The sequence below is a fragment of the Lepus europaeus genome, chromosome 8 (assembly GCF_033115175.1).
Source record: "Lepus europaeus isolate LE1 chromosome 8, mLepTim1.pri, whole genome shotgun sequence".
Classification (NCBI taxonomy): Eukaryota; Metazoa; Chordata; class Mammalia; order Lagomorpha; family Leporidae; genus Lepus; species Lepus europaeus.
The window spans coordinates 55,424,712-55,443,304 of NC_084834.1; the positions used below are offsets into that span (position 1 = coordinate 55,424,712).

Sequence of the window (18,593 nt, forward strand, 5' to 3'; positions counted from 1 at the left end):
TTCGTAACTAGGACTACCTGAACAGTTTATAACCATAATTTTTTTTTTCGAAAGCTACCCATTGATTTTTTTTAAAACATGAAACTACTAGAGTAAGAAATTAGAAATTTGTTGCATTGTGTATATTTATGATTATATATTCCTAGTTAATAATTACAGTTTTAAAGAATGGGAGGTGGAAGAATCATGTAATACAATGCTTCTCAAAGTTTGGTTGTAAACCACTGATGGTTCCTGATGTATCACAGTGGTTGCCAGTAGCTTCACAGTCCATTTAATATTCTCAGAGGAAAAAAAAAAGCAATGAAATAACTGCTCTCATGTACTGCATATATTTGACATGTATAACCAGTTATAATTTTCACAGAAATATTTTTACTTGCTTAATAATCATTGTCTTCTAATAGGCACAAAAATGCTAAAACTGTATTATCAGTGTCAGTTAACATTTGCTAACTGGATACAACATTCCAGTTACATTCTTGTTTACAGTAAATTTGAATTTTTCTTCTTAAAAATTTTATTTATTTATTTTAAAGGATGAAAAAAGACCTTCTACCTACTGGTTCACTCCACAAATGCCACTGAGGCAAGCCTGAAGCTAGGAGCAAAAACTCAATCCAGGTCTCCTAAGTGAGTAGCAAGGACTCAACTACATGACACAATGTCTGCTGCCCCCTAGAAGGAGCATTAACAGGAAGCCTGAATTTAAAGCACAGCCAGGACTGCAACATAGGCACTACAGTAAGAGGTGAGGGCATCCCAAGCAGTGAAACTATACGAAACGCCTGTCCCTTAGCATTTTTTTTTGTAAGATATTCCTCATGGTATGTTCATATCATCAAAAAGAGTTGAAAAAAGAGTCACAAAATGAGAAAACAAAATCAAGTATTTGGCTCTGCTTATAACTAAAAACTCAAGACACAGTACATACAATTTCCACTGAATAATTTTTTAAAACTATTTTAAAATTGAAATGAAGTATACATTCAGAAATTTTTCTCTGTAGATGGAACAAACTCAGTTTCTTAGTGTTAATTTGCATAACAATCTAAAAATATAAAAACACATCACTTCACAAAAAGTGACATGCTAAACCCTACTTGTTGCATTTACTTGGTCTTGGATATCAAAGGTAGACATTAGGGTTACTTTATTATTTTGAATAGATATTGGTGTTCAGATTTTTGTTTGCCTCAAACCATTTTTCTTTGAAACTTATAATATCTAAGTTCTGTTTTTACCCAAGTCTGAATGATGACATTTGCTCTCCCTTTACTGACACCTGACTTCTGACCTGAGCCTATTAAACCTAACTCTACTCTGACATTCTTTCTTCTCAGATTATGATGTTTTCCCACGGTAACAGAACTCTATACTGCTTGCCAATATTTTACATGAGATTCTATCTCACTAGTCATTAAAAATGGCCACAGAAGCTGGAAGACGAGATTCTTCCCATATTAAGAGCTCACTGATGGGGACAGCACTTTGGTGCTGTATGTTAAAGCCATGGCCTGCAGCGCTGGCATCCCATATGGGCACTGGTTCAAGTCCTGGCTGCTCCACTTCCAATCCAACTCTCTGCTTTTGCCTGGGAAAGCAGTGGAAGATGGCCCAAGTCCTTGGGCCCTTGCACCTGTATCGGAGACCCGGAAAAAGCTCCTGGCTCCTGGCTTCTGGCTTCAGATCAGCACAGTCTGACCATTGCGGTCATTTGGAGAGTGAACAAGCAGATAGAAGACATCTCTCTCTGGCTCTACCTCTGTAACTCTTTCAAATAAATCTTATTTTTTAAACTTTTATTTAGTAAATATAAATTTCTAAAGTAAAGTTTATGGATTACAGTTATCTCCCTAGGCTCTAGTCATGAGTTGCCAAGGCTATGGAGGCCTTTTGAGTTTGCTGACTTTGATCTTATTCAGACAAGGTCATAGTTAAAGTGGAAGTTCTCTCCTCCCTTCAGAGAAAGGTACCTCCTTCTTTCATGGCCCCACTCTTTCTACTGGGATCTCACTCACAGAGACCATTCATTTAGGTTTTGTTTTTGTTTTGTTTTGTTTTTTTTTTTTTGCTAGAGTGTCTTGGCTTTCCATGCCTAAAATACTCTCATGGGCTCTTCAGCCAGATCCGAATTCCTTAAGGGCTGATTCTGAGGCCAGAGTGCTATTTAGGACATCTGCCATTCTATGAGTCTGCTGTGTATCCCATTTCCCATGGTGGAGCATTCTCTCTTCTCTCCTTTTTTATTCTATCAGTTAGTATTAGCAGACACTAGTCTTGTTTGTGTGATCCCTTTGACTCTTAGACCTATCAGTGTGATCAATTGTGCACTGAAATTGATCACCTGGATCAATTTGAGATGGCATTGGACATGCAACCTTGATGGGATTGTATTGGAATCCCCTGGCACATTTCTAACTCCACCATTTGGGATAAGTCTGATTGAGCATGTCCCAAATTGTACATCTCCTCCCTCTCTTTTTCCCACTCTTATATTTAACAGGGATCACTTTTCAGTTAAAATTTAAACACCTAAGAATAATTGTGTGTTAATTACAGAGTTCAACCAATAGTATTAAGTAGGACAAAAAAAAATACTAAAAGGGATAAAGTTTTAAATTATACATCAACAGTCAGGACAAGAGCTGATCAAGTCACTGTTTCTCATAGTGTCCATTTCACTTCAACAGGTTTCCTTTTTGGTGCTCGGTTAGTTGTCACCAATCAGGGAGAACATATGGGGGGGTGGAGCCAAGATGGCGGATAGTGAGGTCGTGCACCGATAGTTTGGGAAAATAAAGTTTCATAAAAGTGGAATTACTGTAGCCTCAGGAAAAGACGCAAGAAAAAAACCGCAGAGGAAACGCTTCCGGATCTAGTGGATGTGACACAGAGGACCTACAGGGAGCCCACCGTGTGGAAACCCAACCACTGGAGCCGAGCCGCAGAATCTCGCCAGCACAGGAATGAACAGGAGGTAAGACAAAAACATCAGAAACCCGAGACACTGGGGGGGAAAGGCAGAGGCCTCTCTCTTCACTCACGGAGCAAAACAAAGAGCAGGCGCCATTTTACATATGTAAAGCCCCGCCATTGAGTACACAAACTCAGTAACTTTGGAACTTTGGTGAAACCTGAGAACACATTGAGGGCTGCATAAACTCTGTGTGGTCCCAGGGGTATATCAAACGAATACTCACAGAGGCCAGATTTCAACTACCCTCAATTCCACTCACCTGTGTGGAATTACTTCCCAACTGAGTCAAAAAAAAAAAAAAAAAAGAGAGAGAGAGAGAGATCCAGCAAGGAGCAAGGGAGAGAACAATCTGGGTGAGTCCCTTTTTGCACAGCCTTAAACCTGATGAATCAAGCAGAGCTCTCTGGCCACACCCATCACAGCCTCTAAGGATCCATCAAAGCAGACAGCACACTTAGAGGCATAGTATAACGAGAAAAAAACACCACAGCCAAAAAAAAAAAAAAACAAAAAACATAAATTATCTCCAACATGCCAAACAACAAACGTAGAAACCAAGGTAAAAGAGCAAGGAAGACACTATGATGCCCCCAAATGAAAAAGACACCCCAATGCAAGATTATGAAGATGAAGAGATAGAGGAAATGCAAGAAGAAGATCTCAAAAAATTGATAAGAACATTAAGAAGTTCTCAAAAACAAATTCTTGAACTACAGAAATCCTTAATGGACAAGATAGAAAATCTCTCTCATGAAAATGAAATATTAAGGAGGAATCAAAATGAAATGAAACAACTAGTAGAACATGAAACTGTGATAGTGACAAAAAACCACAATGAAATGAAGAACTCAACAGATCAAATGGCAAACACATTAGAGAGCCTTAAAAACAGAATGGGTGAAGCAGAAGAGAGAATATCGGAATTAGAAGACAGAGAACAGGAAAAGAAACAGGCAAATCAAAGAAAAGAAGAGGAAATTAGAAATCTAAAAAATACTGTCAGGAATCTACAGGATACTATTAAAAAACCCAACATTCGGGTTCTAGGAGTTCCTGAAGGCACGGAGAGAGAGAAAGGATTAGAAGGCCTTTTTAGTGAGATTCTAGCAGAAAATTTCCCAGGTTTGGAGAAGGACAGAGGCATCTTAGTACAGGAAGCTTATAGAACCCCTAATAAACATGACCAAAAGAGATCCTCACCACGACACGTCATAATCAAACTCACCACAGTGAAACACAAAGAAAAGATCCTAAAATGTGCAAGAGAGAAACGTCTGATTACTCTCAGAGGATCTCCAATTAGACTCACAGCTGACTTCTCATCAGATCCCTACTAGCTAGGAGAGAATGGCGAGATATAGCCCAGGTACTAAGAGAGAAAAACTGCCAGCCCAGAATATTATATCCTGCAAAGCTCTCATTTGTGTGAATGAAGGTGAAATAAAGACCTTTCACAGCAAACAGAAATTGAAAGAATTTGTCGCCACTCGTCCAGCGTTGCAAAAGATGCTTAAAGATGTGTTACATACAGAAACACAGAAACACAGTCACCAATATGAAAGAAGATAAAGGAAGGAAACCTCACAGCAAAAGATCACAGGAGTCTCAAACCATATATTAGAAAAAATCTTTGGCAAATGACAGGGCAAAGTTACTCCTTCTCAATAGTCACATTGAATGTTAATGGCCTGAACTGTCCAGTTAAAAGATACCAACTGGCTGATTGGGTTAAGGAACAAAACCCATCTTTTTGCTGCTTACAAGAAACTCATCTTTCCAACAATGATGCATACAGACAGAAAGTGAAAGGCTGGAAAAATATATACCATGCCAACAGAAATGAAAAAAGAGCGGGCCTAGCCATCTTAATATAGGACAACATAAACTTTACCACAAAAACTGTTAGGATTAGCCTAGTAGTATTTGTTCTTGTTGTTGTTGTTCTAGTACTAGTGGTTGAACTCTGTAATTAACACACAATTATTGTTAGGTGTTTAAATTTTAACTGAAAAGTGATCCCTGTTAAATTTAAGAGTGGAAAAAGAGAGGGAGGAGATGTACAATTTGGGACATGCACAATCTGACTTGCTGCAAATGATGGAGTTAGAAATGTGCCAAGGGATTCCAATACAACCCCATCAAGGTGGCATGTACCAATGCCATCTCACTAGTCCAAGTGATTAATTTCAGTTCACAACCGATGGCTCTGATAGGTCTAAGAATCAAAGGGATCACACAAACAAGACAAGTGTCTGCTAATACTAACTGATAGAATCAAAAAGGGAGAGAAAGATCCAACATGGGAAATGGGATACACAGCAGACTCATAGAATGGCAGATGTCCTAAACAACACTCTGGCCTCAGAATCAGCCCTTAAGGCATTCGGATCTGGCTGAAGAGCCCATGAGAGTATTGTAGGCATGGAAAGCCAAGACACCATGGAAAAGAAAAAAAAAAGAAGAAGACCTAAATGAAAGATCTCTGTGAGTGAGATCCCAGTGGAAAGAACGGGACCATCAAAGAAGGAGGTACCCTTCTCCGAAGGGAGGAGAGAACCTCCACTTTGACTATGACCCTATCGGAATAAGATCAAAGTCAGCGAACTCTAAAGGCTTCCATAGCCCTGGCAACTCATGACTAGAGCCTAGGGAGATTACTGACGCCATGAACAGGAGTGTCAAATTGTTAAGTCAGCAACAGGAGTCACTGTGTACTTATATCCCATGTGGGATCTGTCCTTAATGTGTTATCTAATGTGCAGTGATGCTATAACTAGTACTGAAACAGTATTTTTACACTTTGTGTTTCTGCGTGGGTACAAACTGATGTGATCTTTACTAATTATATACTGAATCGATCTTCTGTATATAAAGATAATTGGAAATGAAAAAAAAAAAAACAACCCTGGTGTTAAATTGGAAATGGCATAGAAAATTAATTAATTTTTTAAAAAAAAATATTATGTAGGATCTCTGTCTTTAATGTGCTGTACACTCTTATTTAATGCTATAACTAGTACTCCAACAGTATTCTTTTTTTTTCACTATGTGTTGCTATATGGCGGCAAACTGTTGAAATCGTTACCTAATATATACTAAACTGATCTTCTGTATATAAAGCAAATTGAAAATGAATCATGATGTGATTGGAAGGGGAGAGGGAGCGGGAAAGGGGAGGGTTGCGGGTGGGAGGGAAGTTTTGGGAGGGGGAAGCCATTGTAACCCATAAGCTGTACTTTGGATATTTTTATATTCATTAAATAAAAGTTTAATTAAAAAAAACTGTTAGGAGAGACAAAGAGGGGCACTATTTAATGATTAAGGGATCCATTCAACAGGAAGATATAACGATTATCAATGTATATGTACCTAATTACAGGGCACCAGCTTATTTAAAAGACTTGTTAAGGGACTTAAAGGGAGACTTAGACACCAATACAATAGTACTGGGGGACTTCAATACTCCACTCTCAGAGATAGATCATCAGGACAGAAGATCAACAAGGAGACAGTAGATTTAAATGACACTATAGCCCAAATGGATCTAACAGATATCTACAGAACATTTCATCCTACATCTAAGGACTTTACATTCTTCTCAGCAGTACATGGAACCTTCTCTAGGATTGACCACATACTAGGCCATAAAGCAAGTCTCAGCAAATTCAAAAGAATTAGAATCATACCATGCAGCTTCTCAGACCACAAAGGAATGAAATTGGAAATTAGCAACTCGGGAATCCCTAGAGCACGTGCAAACACATGGAGATTGAACAACATGCTCCTGAATGAACAATGGGTCATAGAAGAAATCAAAAGAGAAATCAAAAATTTTCTGGAAGTAAATGAGGATAAAAGCACAACATGCCAAAACCTATGGGATACAACAAAAGCAGTGTTAAGAGGAAAGTTTATATCAATAGGTGCCTACATCAAGAAATTGGAAAGGCACCAAATAGATGAGCTTTCAAGTCATCTCAAGGATCTAGAAAATCTGCAGCAAACCAAACCCAAACCCAGTAGGAGAAGAGAAATAATTAAAATCAAAGAAGAAATCAACAGGATTGAATCAAAAAAAAATCACAAAAAATCAGCCAAACAAGGAGCTGGTTTTTTGAAAAAATAAACAAAACTGACACCCCATTGGTTCAACTAACTAAAAAAAAGAAGAGAAAAGACCCAAATCAATAGGATCAGAGATGAAAATGGAAATGTAACAACAGACACCACAGAAATAAAAAGAATCATCAGAAATTACTACAAGGACTTGTATGCCAGCAAACGGAAACCAATCTGGGAGAACATATGATATTTATCCCTTTGGGACTGGCTTAATTCACTCAGCATGATGTTTTCCAGATTCCTCCATTTTGTTTCAAATGACTGGATTTCACTGTTTTTGACTGCTGTATAGTATTCTATAGAGAATATGTCCCATAATTTCTTTATCCAGTCTACTGTTGATGGGCATTTGGGTTGATTCCAGGCCTCAATTGTGAATTGAGCTGCAATAAACATTAAGGTGCAGACAGTTTTTTTGTTTGCCAAATTAATTTCCTTTGGGTAAATTCCAAGGAGTGGGATGGCTGGGTTGTATGGTAGGGTTAAATTCAAATAAATCTTTTTTAAAAAAGCTCACTGATGTAGGATTGATCCCTCATGTCTTTTTTGTTTATCAGCTCTTAAAACTGTTAGGACAAGTGAACTATATTGAAATGATGGTGGGTTTTGTCTTTATATATATATTCGGCTTTCTCTGGTCTGATCCTTTTACTCCAAGCAAGCACAGAAATGTACCAGGCCTTTTGCTCTGAGAGAAGAGATCAAGATTGAATAAGCTGGTGTGGAGAAGAACAAGATGGTAGTATAGCATTGGAACATTCCGAGTCATAGGGGGAAAAAATAGATAGTTGGTGAGCAGAGGAGATACAAGCCTGTGGTAGAATTGTCAGAAGTTCACACAGAGTGGCCCAGGAGTCCACCAGAGACTGCTCAGGTCCACCTTGGGGGAGCAAAGGGGAAGGAGAGGTGGCAGATGTGCAGCAAAGGAGTGAAGGAGGGACTGAGCAAGGAGACTGGCACCACTCCCCTCAGCGAACTAGGTGAGAGGTCCCAAGTCCATGGAACTGTGGATAGAGGCAGGTGGGGAAGCTTGGTAAACTGTGTTTGAAACTCCAAGCAGGAGGGAGGAGAAATTGTAGGGGAACGGGTGGAGAGGTTGGGCACACCATGGTCCATCTGTGCCTCCCCTCACCCCAATTGGACCTACAGCTGGTGGGGAGAAGCCTTATTGATTGTTTACATTTTCAAGTGTAAGCAGGGGGCTGCCACCTTTGCCTCCCGTGCACACACCCATCAATTGCAGCGGCCACCTCACAATATGCCCCCACCCAGGAATGAGGATCACAACATTTCAGAGTGATTTCCTCCCACCACGTAAGCTGTACAACAAGGAGTAGTCCTAAACAAGAAAATCTGAGCTCCTTTCATGCACCAGTGAGAAGCAAGCCCAGCCCCCAGCAGGCGGGGCTTAGTGCAACAAAGCCCTGATACCCACCTCCATCATGATCTAGAAGTAAACAGAGCTCCAGGAGTGGGGCTGTGTGCTTCCACTTGCAACACAGAGACACACAGCAGCTCATAGCAGAGGGAAATCAATTTAAAAATAAAATCAACCAGAAACCAACTAGAAATGCCAAAGAATAAAGGAAAAATTCTGAATAAGAATAAGAAAGACTATGAACTCGCCAAAGGAGCAATACAAATCTTCAATAATGGAGGATGAAGAAGAGATCGAGGAACTGCCAGAAAAGGAATTCAGAAAACTAATAGTCAGATTAATTAGAAACAGCCAGAAACAAATTTATGATCAAAATAAAAAAGCACTCCCAAGAAGTTGAGATTTTAAAAGAGAAGCCAGAATGAAATGCTGGAACTGAAGAATTTAATAGACCAAATAAAAAATGCAGTGGAAAGTCTTAGCAACAGAATAGATGACACAGAAGAAAGAGTATCAGAACTAGAAGACAAACTTCCAGAAATAATATAGTTAGACCAAATACAAGAAGAAATTAGAAAATTAAAAATCACAGTTGGAGATTTACAAGAGTCTATCAAACGACCCAACTTACAGATCTTAGGAATTCTAGAAGGTGTGGAAAGAGAGACGGGATTAGAAAGCCTTCTTAATAAGATAATAACAGAGAATTCCCACAATCTGGTGAAAGAGACACCCATCAACAAGAAATACACAGAACTCTCAATAGTCAAGACCAGTAAAGAACTTCACCGTGATACATTTTAGCAAAACTCACCTCAGTGAAACACAAAGAACAGATCTTAAAATGTGCACAAGAGAGAGAAGAGCGGCAAGATGGTGGAATAGGAAGGGAGCACACTGATAGTCCGGGAAGAGACATTTTAATAAAAGTGGAGATACTGCAGGTTCAGGGAAGAGTAGGGGAAGAAACAGCAGAGGAAATTCTTCTGGAACTAGTGATTCACAGTGGACCTGCGTGGAGAGCGTTGGAGCCCAAGTTCGGGACACCAGTGGCAGACTCAACACACCAGCGCTGGAACGCGAGGTGAGCCGAATCTCAATAGCCCGAGACACCAGCGGGAAAGCGGAAAGAGGAGACTAGAGGGAACGAGGCTTGAAACTCCGTGGGGAAAAGTTCACCAGGCTAACTAGGAGAGAGAGAGGAAAAAAAAAAGTGACAGATAGAGACACGAGTTTCTCTCTCTCCGCTCACCCCTCAAAGGCAAGCAAGACAAAGAGCAGGCGCCATTTTGGACATACGTCATAAGCAGGGCGACCTCAGGTCTGCACTGGCCCTGAGCCTAGCAGAAAAACCTGACTCTGGGGGGGTAAAATAACAGGAGATTAGGATCTAATTTGGCAAATCAGTGGGGACTGCAGGAGAATTGGAGCCCACACTGAGGGCAGCAGAGATTCCCTGTGTGGTACTTGGGAAAGAGCTTCCGATCTCTGGCTCCTGTGGGTCTATCATTTGCCTGCTAACTACCTCCAATTACATTAAGCTGTGCGGAATTACTACCCTTTTGAATCAAAAAAAAAAAAAAGAATGAAAGAAAGAGAGATTTACCACCCCTAACCTGGGCGTGTCACCTTTGACACACCCTCAACCCTGAGGAACCAAACAGAGCTCTCAGGCCACACTCATCTCAAGCCTCTAAGGCTCCACCAAAGCAGACAGTCCACTTAATATAGAGCCATAGTATAACAAGAAAAAACACCACAGTGAAGAAACCAAATATCTCCAACATGCCAAACAACAAACGCAAAAACCAAGGTAACAAGAACAAGGAAGACAAAATGACGCCCCCAAATGAAAAAGACACCCCAATTCAAGATTATGAAGATGATGAGATAGAAGAAATGCAGGAAGCGGATCTCAAAAAACTGATAAGAACATTAACAAGTTCTCAAATTCTTGAACTACAGAAATCTTTAATGGACAAGATAGAAAATCTCTCTCATGAAAATGAAATATTAAGGAGGAATCAAAATGAAATGAAACAACTAGTAGAACATGAAACTGTGATAGTGACAAAAAAACCACAATGAAATGAAGAACTCAATAGATCAAATGACAAACACATTAGAGAGCCTTAAAAACAGAATGGGTGAAGCAGAAGAGAGAATATCGGACTCAGAAGACAGAGAACAGGAAAGGAAACAGGCAAATCAAAGAAAAGAAGAGGAAATTAGAAATCTAAAAAATATTGTCAGGAATCTACAGGATACTATTAAAAAACCCAACATTCGGGTTCTGGGAGTTCCTGAAGGCATGGAGAGGGAGAAAGGATTAGAAGGCCTTTTTAGTGAGATTCTAGCAGAAAATTTCCCAGGTTTGGAGAAGGACAGAGGCATCTTAGTACAGGAAGCTTATAGAACCCCTAATAAACATGACCAAAAGAGATCCTCACCACGACATGTTGTAATCAAACTCACCACAGTGAAACATAAAGAAAAGATTCTAAAAGGTGCAAGAGAGAAACGTCAGATTACTCTCAGAGGATCTCCAATTAGATTCACAGCAGACTTCTCATCAGAAACCCTACAAGCTAGAAGGGAATGGCGAGATATAGCCCAGGTACTAAGAGAGAAAAACTGCCAGCCCAGAATATTATATCCTGCAAAGCTCTCATTTGTGTGAATGAAGGTGAAATAAAGACCTTTCACAGCAAACAGAAACTGAAAGAATTTGTCGCCACTCGTCCAGCCCTGAAAAAGATGCTTAAAGATGTGTTACACACAGAAACACGGTCATCAATATGAAAGAAGGTAAAGGAAGGAAACCTCACAGCAAAAGATCACAGGAAGCTCAATTTCTCTTTGATATAGAATTAAAATCTGATTCTCTGTTCAAGCCAAGTAGGGTCAGCAACATTGCAGGCAGAACTGTAAATTTCTTGTTAGGGATGCCCCCTGCCTTTACCTGGCCAGCTCTCCTCCCAGGCCAGCCAAGTAATGAAAGTCAACAGAGTGCCTTCCCCTAGGAGGTTCACACCTCCCTTAGGATGTACCCCATGTGAAGAGATAGATAGGTCTGGGCCTCTTCACTTACAAGGCCTAAAGCCCACCAGATTATTATCAAGCCCCTTCTATCAGGTTCTATTTGCCTCTCAATCAGAAAACTTAATTGTAGCTTAGACAGCACCTTTCTTAGCTCCTCTAATAATGACTCTGTCCTTTGTTCTAGACCCTGTCTAGCGTACTTGGGCCTCACTCCTTCGTCATCATAACCTCTACCACCAATGGCTCTACTCCCAACCTGTGTGTACTGATGGTCCTCTTCCCCACTTAATGCTGTATAATTGTTCAGACCTAGTTAATGCCGCTCTTAGGATCATTGGTTACTATCCTCACCCTGTCTTTTATGACCTTGTCTAAATATGATAGAGTTGGCAAACTTGGAAAGCATCCATAGCCTTGGCAACTCATGACGACAGCCTAGGGTGGTTACTGGCGCCATAAACTAGAGTGTCAATTTGTTGGGTCAACAACAGGAGCCACTGTGCACTTGCTCTTCATGTGGGATCTCTGTCCTTAATGTGCTGTACATTTTGATTTAATGCTACAACTCATACTCAAACAGTATGTTTCACTTTGTGTTTCTATGTGGGTGCAAACTGTTGAAATCTTTACTTAATGTATACTAAATTGATCTTCTGTATATAAAGAGAATTGAAAATGAATATTGATGTGAATAAGGGGAGAAGGCGCGGGAGAGGGGAGGGTTGTGGGTGGGAGGGAAGTTATGGGAGGGGGAAGCCATTGTAATGCATAAGCTGCACATTGGACATTTATATTCATTAAATAAAAGTTTAAAAAAATGTGCACAAGAGAAACAACAAATCATTCAGAGGAAACCCAATTAGACATGCCTGAAGAGCCCAATAGAACATTTCAGGCATGGAAAGCCAAGACACTGGTAAAAAATATCCTACATGAAGGATCTCTGTAAGTGAGACCCCAGTAGAAAGAAGTGGCCATCAAAGAAGGGTGTACTTTTCTCTGAAGGCAGGAGAGAACTTTCACTTTGCTTATGGTCTTGTCTAATTGCCTACCGAGTTTTTGGTCACAAAAGACTTCCATAGCCTTAGCAGGTGATCACTGACATCATAAATAAGAGTGTTAATTGTTAAATTAACAACAGATGTCTCTGTGCAATTACTCCCCATGTAGGACCTCTGTCCTTAATTAGCTGTACTATCAGAATTAACTGCAAAACCAGTTTTCAAACAGTACTTTATACATTGTGTGTGTGTGGGGGGGTGCAAATTAAAAAAAAAAAGATTCAATAGGCCTAAGAATTTTCAAATCCTAACCTCCAGGCCTGGAAAAGGGAAGGAAGAAAAATTCTTTTGCCTTTTCATTTTACAAATACATGAACTTTAAAATCCAAAGCATGCCTACTTTATGGTTAGCATACAAATTAAGAATAATTTCCTGTCTTCCAGGAAATTCATATAATATAAAAAGTATAAAATAACTATCATAAAATTTTGAATGTGATGAAGTATTATAGTAAAATAAAGAATGTTACTATTTAGTGAACATGTACTGTGTATCAGGCAGTGACCTAAGCATTTTACATGCATGAATTAATTTAATCATCACAATAACACATGAGGAATTAAAGTAATTGCAATTCTACAGGTGAAGAAATTAAGGTGCCAGTAACTGGTCCCTTGTCACACAGTAACTTCACCTGAAGCTTGAGTGACTAATAACCGCTATTAAAAGGTGAACAGATTATTTGAATGAATAGCCAATGACCACCAAACACCACAAAGCCATTGCTTTTCATAATGACTAGCCCACTGAAACAAAAAATTCTTTCAAAAGCAATTGTATAAAAATAAGGAATCCTCTCCTTATGGGAAAAAATACTTTCTTCAATCTTTCCTAACCATCGCTTACTTTTCTCACTAAGAAGGAAATTCTCTTCATGGAAGTGTGAGAACTTTGAATGATAAAACATATACTTCATACTTTGGCATTTTTAATTATGTTGTTTTAAGTTTTAAATGGGTTACTCTCCTAAAAAGAAAGATTACAAAAGATTCCTACCATAATGTACTTTTGAAACATATGATGGTTCAGGTGTAGCAACAGGTTCTGCAGGTATAGGAGGAGGACCTGTAAAAACAAAAAGTGTAAGTAAACATGAGACTTTAACATTCCACACTGCTGGTACCTTAATATTCTACAATAAACCAGCTATACAAGAATAATTTTCCTATGTATTTCTGCCAGCTCTGAGCCATCAAATACCCATTAGATCAGCCTCAATAAAGTCTTTCCTATTTCCTACTTTGAAATCATATATGGAAACAAATTTTGGAGTTTCCTAATCTGATTCTACTATATAACTTGCTTTCTAATAGATACAATGTTCCAAAAAAGCAGCTAAAAATAAAGTTCTACTTTACAAACTTATGAACATTTTTATATTTATAAGACTGTAAAACAGTTCCAGTTATTATTCTATTAAAATTAATGAGTAAAAATGATAATTTTAAACACTACTTTTTAAAGATTTACTTATTTTAAAGATAGAGTTACAGAGAGAGATCTTCCACTTGCTGTTTCATTCCCCAAATAGTCACTACAGCTGTGGCTGTGCTGATCCGAAGCAAGGAGCTTCCTCTGGGTCTTACACGTGGGTGCAGGGACCTAACTATTTGCACCAACTTCTGCTACTTTTCCAGGCACATTCACAAGAAGCTAGATCAGCAGTGGAGCAACTGGGGCACGAACTGGCATCCATACAGGATGCCAACACTGCAGGCAGCAGCTTTACCCACTAAGCCACAGCGCTGTCCCCTTAAATACTGTTTTACCAGGGTATTTTCCAGGGTATATTCAAAGTTTTCCATACTTTAAAAAGTCTCATTTTTTGCAACTGCTTTTCGATGTGGTCCCCAAAGTTAATGAATACAGGGAAAACAAGAAAAGAGTACATAAAGCCAGAGGATGAAAAGATCAGGAAAGCTTAAATGAAGAGATTCCAGAGCTAAAGTGCCAATAAAGGGGCCACTGCCAGCAGCACCAGTATCCCACATGGGTATCAGTTCAAATCTCGGATGCTCCGTTGCCTACAAGTCTCCCTGCTAATGCCCGGGAAAGCAGTGAAAAATGGCCCAAGTGCTTGCCTCCCTTCAACCACATGGGAGACCTTGAAGAAGCTCCTGGCTTCAGATTGGTCAAGCTTTGATCATTGCAGCTATTTGGGGAGTGAACCAGTGGAAGATCTCATTCTCTGTCTCGCTCTCTTTTTGTGTAATTCTGCCCTTGAAATAAATAAATAAACCTTAATAAAAAGTCCCAATAAAGTAGTTAGTCTTGCATAATAAACATTCATAGGAGCTGGCTCAGTGGCATACTGGGCTAAGCCTCTGCCTGTGGTGCCAGCATCCCATATGGGCAGCTTCTTTGCGGTCTCCCACACAGGTGCAGGTACTCAAGCACTTGTACCATCTTCTGCTTTCCCAAGCCATAAACAGAGAGCTGAATTCGAAGAGCAACAGCTGGAGCACGAACTCAGATTCTGGCACTGTAGACAGAGGCATAGCCTATTATGCCACAGGGCTGGCCATAGTAAAATAATTCTTAACAAGTAGTCAAGATCAGAAAACACAAAAAAAGGCATTTTTTTAAAGAAATACTGCTAAAATTGGACAAGCACATGCAAAAGAATGAAGGTAGACTCCTACTTAATACCATAGATTAAAAATGAACTCAAAATGGATCAAATACCTAAACATTAGTTTAGGAGAAAACACAGAGGAAAAGCTTCATGACACCAAATTTGGCAAGAACTTTGGCTATGACTCTAAGGGCATGTAAACAAAAGGAAAAAATAGACAAACTGGATTTCATCAAAAGTAACAACTTCTGTACACCCACAGAGTAAAATGGCATCCAATGAATATTTGCAAGTTACCTGATTAAGAGTTGATATCTAGATATCACAATACAACACACAGCAACAAAATCAAGCATCTAGGTAGTGACAGTTTAGCCTAATGGTTAAGTGTTCCACATCAAAGTACCTGGGTTCCCATCCTAGCTCTGGCTCACAACTCATTTACTGCCAAAGCACACCCAGGAAGGAAATGGGGAGGGCTTAAGTAATTGGATACCTGCCGCCTACATGAGAAACCTTAGTGGAGTTCTGGCTCCAGGCTCTGACCCTGGCAATTGTGGGCATTTAGGATGTGAACCAGTGGATGGTGGTGTTCTTTCTCTCTCTCTACCTCTAGACATTAAAACAACAACAACAAACTATAAATCAAGCACCTACTTGAAAAATGAGCAAAGGATTTGATATTTCTCTAAAGAATATATATACAGGGGCTGGTTCTGTGGCATAGTGGGCAATGCTGCTGCCTGCAGTGCCAGTATCCCATATAGACGCCAGTTTGAGCCCTGGCTGCTCCATTTCCAATCTAGTGCTAATTCCTGCTAATTCCACTTCCAATTCCTGCTAATGTGCCTGGGAAAGCAGAAGATGGCCCAAGTCTTTGGGCCCCTGCACCCACATGGAAGACCAGGAAGAAGTTCTAGGTTCCTGGCTTTGGATCAGCCCAGCTCTGGCCATTGTGACCATTTGGAGAGTGTATCAGCAGATGGAAGACTCTCTCTCTCTCTTTTTCTCTCTCTCTCTCTGCCTGTGCCTGTAAGTCTGCCTTTCAAATAAATAAATCCTAAAAAAAAAGAGAATATATACAAATGAACAATAAGAATATGAAAAAGATGTTCAACATAACTTTTTTTAAAGATTTATTTTATTTGAAAGGTGGAGTTACAGAGAGGAAGAGGCAGATGCAAAGAAATAGAAAGAGAGAGAGAAAGAGAAAGAGAGAGAGAATCTTCATCCACTGGTTCACTCCACAAATGGCCACAATAGCTGAAGCTGGGCCAGTCAGTCCAAAGCCAGGAGCCTCTTCTGGGTCTCCCAAATGGGTTCAGGGGCCTAAACACCTGGGCCATCTTCCACTGCTTTCCCAGGTACATTAGCTGGGAGCTAGATCAGAAATGGAGCAGCTGGGACTCAAAATGACCCCAATACGTATGCCAGCGTGGCAAGCAGAAGCTTAACCTGCTACACCACAGGGTTGGCCCTTCAACATATTCATTAAGGAAATGTAAATCAAGACCACAAATGAGCTATCACAACATTTCCTTTAGGTTGACTACTACCAAAAAACCAGAAAGTAAGTAATATGGGCCAAGATATGGAGAAATCAGAACGTTTAGAGGTAGCCATGATGGCAGTGTGGTGGTTGATCAAAAAATTACCCACGATCTGGCAATTCCACTTTCTGGGAATATAACATGAAAAATTGAAAGCAGGGTTTTGAGATGTTTGTAAACAGATGCTCATAGCAGCATTATCTGCAATAGACAAAAAATAGAAGCAACTGAAATAGTCATCAACAGATGAATGGAAAAATAAAATGTACAATATAAACTAAATATATTATTTTGCCATTAAAAAAAGAGAAAATTATGACACAGGCTACAACGTGGATAAACTAAGGACCCAAGCAATTGGGCCATGTTCAGTTGCTTTCCCAGGTACATCAGCAGGGAGCAGAATCAGAAGTAGAGCAGCTGAGACTCGAATGGGCACCCATGTGTGATGCTGGTGTTCCAGGCAGCTATTTAACCCACTGTGCCACAAAACCAGTCCCCAGAAGGAATAATTTAATGTTCAGCTGTAAGTTTTACTTGGTGGTCTGGCATTGTGGCATAGTGGGTAAGGCTGCTATCTGCAAAACCAGCATCCTACTATGTACGCTCCAGTTAGTGTGCCAGCTGCTCTATTTCTAATCCACCTTCCTGCTCATGGCCTGGGAAAAGCAGCAGAAGATGGCCCAAGTGTTTGGCTCCTTGCCACCCATGTGGGAGATTCAGAAGTGCCTGGTTTCAGCTGGCCCAGCCCTTGCTGTTGCAGTCATCTGGGGAGTGAATGAGAAGATGAAAAATTTTTCTGTCTCTTTGTCTCTCCCTCTCTAACTCTGCCTTTCAGTGTTGTGGCCATTTGGGGAGTGAACCAGCAGATGGAAGGCCTCTCTGTCTCTAGCTTTCTCTGTAACTGTAACTCTGTCTTTCAAATAAATAAAATAAATCTTAAAAAAAAGAATATTCAAAAGAACCAGATCTGAGGAATTTCCCTCTGCAACTCATAGCTCATGCTACTGGGAGCCCAGGGTATAAGCTGCAGCATCACTTTTACACACTGCACGGGAACTAGGGGCAGTTCCACCTGTGTCTTGCAGAGCTGGGATGGCTGATACTGTTCTTACAATCTCTGGAGTAACATGCACTCACTTGTGGTAATCTGTATTTCTTTGCTTCAGGCAAGTGACTACTCCCATCCCCAGTACAACTGGGTCTCACTGTGGGAGACATAGGTAATGATCCCACTGCATCTTGCAGCATCAGAACTGTGACAATTACTACTAATTTTCTCAACTCATGGGAAAGTACACTGTGAGATCTAGAGAAGAACTGGCTTGCATTCCAGCTATTTGGATCCATACCTGCCAGTTTAAAATCTCCAGTATACCTTGTAGTTAATATGTAGAACTAGAGCAAGGTGCCCTTCACATTCCCGAGTTCCAGGACTAGCCAGATCTTTTGATGCTACAAACCCCAGAACTGATCACTTTTTCCCAGCAGGGCCTGAAGATCATCCCATTCATATTACATAGCAGTAGAGACACAGCTATTGCAACCACAAGCCCCACCATCACTCAGGCTTACCAAGTGGGACAAGGGTACAATTCGCTGGGTGCCTTTCAGCAACAATTAACAAGGCTCTGGTCATCCAAACCCTAGGGTGACTGATACCCAACTCTCTGGGGACTGAAGATACACACCTTAGGAAGCCCACATCTGCCTCAAACTGTGTTCCTTATAGAAACTGCACACAATGATTAAAGCAAAAGAAATCACTCAAAGGCCACATATCTGGATGCACCTAGAAATGAAGCCAAAGCAGCAACCCAAGTAATACCCTGCATTCTATCTAAACAAAAAACTTTCCTGACAAAATCTACTCCATAAAGAAGG

General features: G+C 40.1%; 1 protein-coding gene across 2 annotated transcripts in view; it reads right to left on the minus strand.

Moving 5' to 3' along the window:
* Window positions 1–18,593, minus strand: part of ADAD1 (adenosine deaminase domain containing 1) — a 65,265-nt gene that overhangs the window by 38,172 nt on the left and 8,500 nt on the right. For both annotated transcript variants that reach the window (XM_062199094.1, XM_062199093.1), the window contains exon 4: window positions 13,581–13,649. In XM_062199094.1, the coding sequence (XP_062055078.1) occupies window positions 13,581–13,649 (69 nt within the window). The remainder of the gene's footprint in view (window positions 1–13,580; window positions 13,650–18,593) is intronic.